The sequence below is a fragment of the Mytilus californianus genome, unplaced genomic scaffold, assembly GCF_021869535.1.
Source record: "Mytilus californianus isolate M0D057914Y unplaced genomic scaffold, xbMytCali1.0.p SCAF_8, whole genome shotgun sequence".
Lineage (NCBI taxonomy): Eukaryota > Metazoa > Mollusca > Bivalvia > Mytilida > Mytilidae > Mytilus > Mytilus californianus.
In genome coordinates, this window is record NW_026262734.1 from 9,463,020 (window position 1) to 9,468,452 (window position 5,433).

General features: G+C 33.4%; 1 protein-coding gene across 1 annotated transcript; it reads left to right on the forward strand.

The window, feature by feature from the left end:
* The first annotated feature begins 3,880 nt into the window (after positions 1–3,880).
* On the forward strand, positions 3,881–5,194 carry LOC127710446 (protein mab-21-like 3). The gene has a single exon (XM_052216289.1). It carries the CDS (start codon positions 3,956–3,958, stop codon positions 5,078–5,080), a length of 1,125 nt encoding a protein of 374 aa, XP_052072249.1. The 5' UTR covers positions 3,881–3,955; the 3' UTR covers positions 5,081–5,194.
* The last annotated feature ends 239 nt before the right edge of the window (positions 5,195–5,433 follow it).

A 5,433-nucleotide genomic window follows, 5' to 3' on the forward strand; every position in this document is an offset into this window, starting at 1 on the left:
GGAACCTTGTGTCTCGCAAGCTGCCAGTGTAAAAGTGCAATGTTGGTGGTTAAAATGGTTGGTCTAGTTATAGAAAACACAGTAAACTGACATATATATATATATATATATAAAGGTTCTCCTGTAATGATTCATGTTTTTTTACGTTTTGAAGCTACATTGCAATGACAAACTAACGTTATTGGTGATTGATAGCTAATACCTATGAATGCTTATAAGGGCCATGTACTTGATAAATATGTCGAGATATATGACAAATTTAAATCGATTTGTTTACATATATTGCAACAAATGGATATAATATTTAAAAAAAATTTAAATCGATAATAATTTAACTCGATGTATGTTAAGTGAATATATTTTTTTTATCAATTTGTCGTAATAAAAGATCACCTGAAACGAATTGCATGTTCATGATTGCCAAAGAAAAACCGAAAAATAAAAATAAGAAAATAAGAAGATAAGAGCGAGCGAACGAACGAACGAACGAACGAATGAATGGACGGACACCATCACCGCCATAATATCCGTTTAAAAAGCATGCTTTGGGGTATAAAAATGGTACTTACGGGATATGATAACATATAACAACTGACGAGATTCCTGGCTTGATTTTCGAGACTCAACCCTTCCATGTTTTGTCCTCGGTCAGTTGAATAGCATAAGTTAGATATAAGAACATATGTGATATAATCAGTTTAAAAAAACCACGTACCTCTATAAAACCTGTGTTATAGACAGCAAATAAACACAATTAATAATGACAACATACGTCCTGATGACGTATCAAAGAATTTCAAAGCTGATAGTTTCTGTATGAAAACTTAATCTATGATTCCATCAAAAGTGGTAGAAAAAGCTTAACGAGGAAAAATATCTCAAAATAATGTCATTTTAATTTAATAATGTTAAATTTTTTAATATTTCCATACCTTTGGAATTGCTCTTCTATGCGCTTAAATCTTCAAAGTAAGTAATTTCTAACATTTACGTCATTTGGTCTCTAGGGAATAGGTGTCTCATTGGCAATCATGCCACATTTCCTTATTTCATATATGAATAAAAGTGATGTTTGGTATACGTCAATTAGACAGCAACTAAAACAACACACAAAACAGCATCTAAATCTCAAAATATGGTCTGCATTCTATACAATATGTCAAGCTTTAAACTACATAGAGTCTAAATAAAGTGAATAATTCCAGCAGTGACTACGTAGATCTGCCATCAGCACCATTTTTCTCAAATTACGAAGACAAGATATAACAAAAGAGAACAACTAACGATGACACGGATGTGGATTGTATTTCTTTTAGATTCATAGTTATTTTGCCATACTCAACGTTTGCCCATAAAAGTATTTTGAAATCGAAAATAAATCTTACTCGAACTTTGGTTCCAATTCTAACTAGAACTCGAAGCATAACTCGAACTTCAACTCAAACTATATATAATTCGAACTCTAACTCAAAGTTGAACTCGAACTTGATCTCGATGGCTAGCAATCTAATTAAAATATAGACCCCTGATTTCGTTATCCTCGTAAGAGTTCGAGCAGGCGAGTTGATATAGGTTTGAATTTTAATCAGATTCGAAGGCTAGCCGCATTCATGGAGATGCATGTACACTTATAGGCATTGATAAATTTCTATCATGCAAAATAATTTGTACATTTTCTAGCTTATATAGTTGTCAGATAAAAGCGTTTGTAGGGTACTGTATATGCAATATAACGTTCATTATTGACTGTAACCATGGTAACATTTACATTGGAATAGTTTACAGCTATATTGGACACACATTAAGTTGTTACTGATGGTTTTACGAGTGTGCACCTTATCATTAATTAGATCAGATTAATTAAGGTGTGGATATTTTCAACAATTGAAGGTCCAACTCAAATCCAGCAGCATCAACGTTTTAAGTTCTCTAAAGATGTACATTGTAACCAAATCCTCCAAGGTAGAAATAACGTCAATAGCAATGCTTTGTTTCAAAAGCGAGGGCATAATTTAAATTGGTCGGTAGTTACCTATGCCATTTTATTAATTAAAACACTTTTAAAAGTTAAAAATATTTTCGAGTTCTCGTAAAAGAAATCTCAACCTTTGATCAGTTATGCTGAGGTTAATTGATTACGCAATAGAAGTGGCGTTTAATTCTGAATACAACTTAAGGAAATAAGGCAGCATGTTAATATCAATTACTTCCTAATATAGAATTGTGACTAATAATATTTTTGATAAAAGTTAATGCGTTCAATTCAAGATGGATAAGAAATTTCGATTAAACATATCAATCAAGTTTTTTTCTTCAATACTGTTAAATGTTGATATAATTAGTTGACATATATCCAATTTAGAGAAGAGCAAACGCATATACGTTTTCTATATAAGATATGGAGATGTCAATCTAATTAAAATATAGAACTCGGATTTCGTTATACTGCATACGATGCAGTATAACGAAATCCGAGTTCTATATTTTAATTAGATTGTGGAGATGTGGTATTATAACTTATGAGACAACTATCCAACATAATCCGAAGCAACTGAAGGTCACCATACGGCCTTCAACATTGAGAAAAAGTCACACCGTATAGTCAGCTATACTAGGCCCCTACAAGACAAAAGTGAAATAAACACAAAACAAATAAACCAAAAAAAAACAATCAAAATACAAAAAAACTAGCGGCCTGATTTATGACAAAGCAATAAACGGAAAAAAAATATAACAGACAGCAACAAATGAAAACACCTGAATTACAGGATCCTGACTTGGCCGGACAGGCAAATATAGAATGTGGTCGGGTTAAACATGTTTGTGGGTGCCCAATCCTCCCTTAACCTGGGACAAAGTGTAATAGCAAAACATATGCATAAACTTTACAATATCACATGGAAATGGTTTGACTAATTAGATTGGCACGGAAAAACCCCGACAAAAAAAACCCAACAACTAAAAACAAAAGACACAAAGTAGCGATCTAAGAATGATCATAGCTACTGAAAATATCAGACCATAGTGAGCAATGATTATATATGTGTTAGATACACCCCCGATAAGGTCGTTGTCTTTTATTTCAATAATAAAGGAAGGGGAGGGGGGGGGGGGTCAGAAATTTCACCTCATTTTATGATAAAGTATGATATTTTATGATAAAGTATGATAAATGCAGAATATCCATACATAAAAAGCATCATGGTGTCTGCATACATATTTATAATATAATAAGAATATGTGTGCTCGTTTTCTTAGGCTATTAATTGGGACAAGTCGTGCTAGAGGCTTCTTCAAAATCCAAATAATTTTGGCACTAATTTATATTTACATTAATGATTGTGATCAGCTACCTTTGGTGACTCTTGCTTTTGGATAACTGATTAGTATTTATGTCCGTGTGCATCAGCCACGAGGAGGACTAGATAATAAATTTTGAACATTCGTAAAGTACTTCAATATTCATGTTTATTTGATGTAGTGTATTTTAAGCACCTGCCCTTGGTGACTCCTGTATTTGGATATCTAAAATAATTGTTCATCTGCATCAGCCATGAGGAGGACTTACCTAACACAAGCTTATTTCATAATGGATATGATACTTGCTTATGGTGCATGGTCAACGAACACTGAACATAGGGTGGTTTATATGGTTATATTATTAACTAATATTATATTCCATATTTTACTTGTTTTTTTCGTTTGTATCATCTATATTGTAAACGTTTAATGTGTTAATCATGGAAATCTAATCTATAGATAGTATATATATCTCTATATACACCGCACCATTGCAGACTTAGTTAGCTACACGTGTACCAGACTTATTTTTAGATATGAAAATCCCCTTTTCTATTTTTACTTTCGGAAACTTCTCGAAACTGATGATATATGTCATACATCATTTGTATATTAGAATTGATTTCACAATTGCCAGTAACTTTTAACTATAAACATGGATAATACAATGTTAAATAGATTTTATGAAGACAATGTTAAAATGACAAGAGATGAGACAAGTAAGAATGTTGAATTTGTGATTCCTCTCGTCGATGATATTTTGCAGTACGTTCACGAAAGAGACGGGCGGTTTAAAATACAACCATTGAATGTTGGGAGTTATTATTCTCGTTTAAAAGTGTCCCGAGCAGACGAATTTGACTACAGTGTAGTGGTCGATATTGGTTCATCTCTCGTCTGGACTACCGGAACGCCGGCTTATTATGGATATAACGGAAACAAAGAAGTGGTTCGTACATCGATTCCTCTGCCTTCAGCTCCAGCAGGAAAATGCTTTACACAGTTAAAAGGTCTGATACAAAAGTGGGATAATGAACGTTTAAATGAAGGACTTGCTTGTTTGACAATTGATGACCATATCATTCCTATAAAAGTTAAAAGAAGATTTAAAGCACTCGTCAGTGAAGCTGTGAATAGACCAAAAATACGCCAATATGTCGACGCGCAAAGATTATCTGAATCACCTGCCGCTACATTGACGATTCGGCATCCCAAAATTGCAGGAGAGACAATAAGCGTTGATCTCGCACCTCTTATTGAAGGACACCTTTCATTCAAACCAGAGTTTGGTTGGCCCAGATCAGGGTCGAGATGGCCATCCCGTACAAAGATTGAAGAGATAAAAACCGAAGGGATCCACGAAGTTGCCAAAGATCCATTTTATTGGTCTTTATCATTCGTCATATGTGAAAAGAAATTGCTAGATGGCATTGATTCAAATGGAACCTGCCGTAAAAAGAGTCAACGCATTATGAAAAAACTTCGGGAGAAGTGGTGTCCGAAAGGATATAAACAAGAACTTACTTCGTACCATCTCAAAAATATCCTTTTCTGGGAATGTGAAAATCATCCATATGATGCAGAATGGACTAATGAACAGCTTTCTGTGAGAATTGAGTCCATGTGTTACCTGATCATACAACACATACAGCGTGGCAACCTACCTCTGTATTTCCATACAGGGGTCAATTTGTTGGAGAATAAGGACAAAGACGTTCTTGGCCAGGTTGTTCAGAACATATTTAGGTTTTTGAAAAACCCGGAACATTATTTAACATAGAATTTGTTGCGAATCTTTATATAATTTGAATTAGCATACTAGTATGATATTTGTATTGTCAATTTTTATCGAGCGCTATACTTCTGTTTGAATATTAAAATTAAATCTTGATAATGTCTTCTTTTTTGTAATATTATAACGGTACAGAAAATTAAACAAAACAAAATATATCACTTAACAAATTATAAAATTCAGTAAGCACTATTTTGTATAAATAGTCTACACAAAAAATGTTACTAACGCTGAATATACTAAGTGCTGAAATGGATGTTTCGAACATTCTGTAAGTAACAACCCTTAACAAACTCTCCGTTGATCGGTTCTACCGTGGACGACACTCATATATTCCCTTT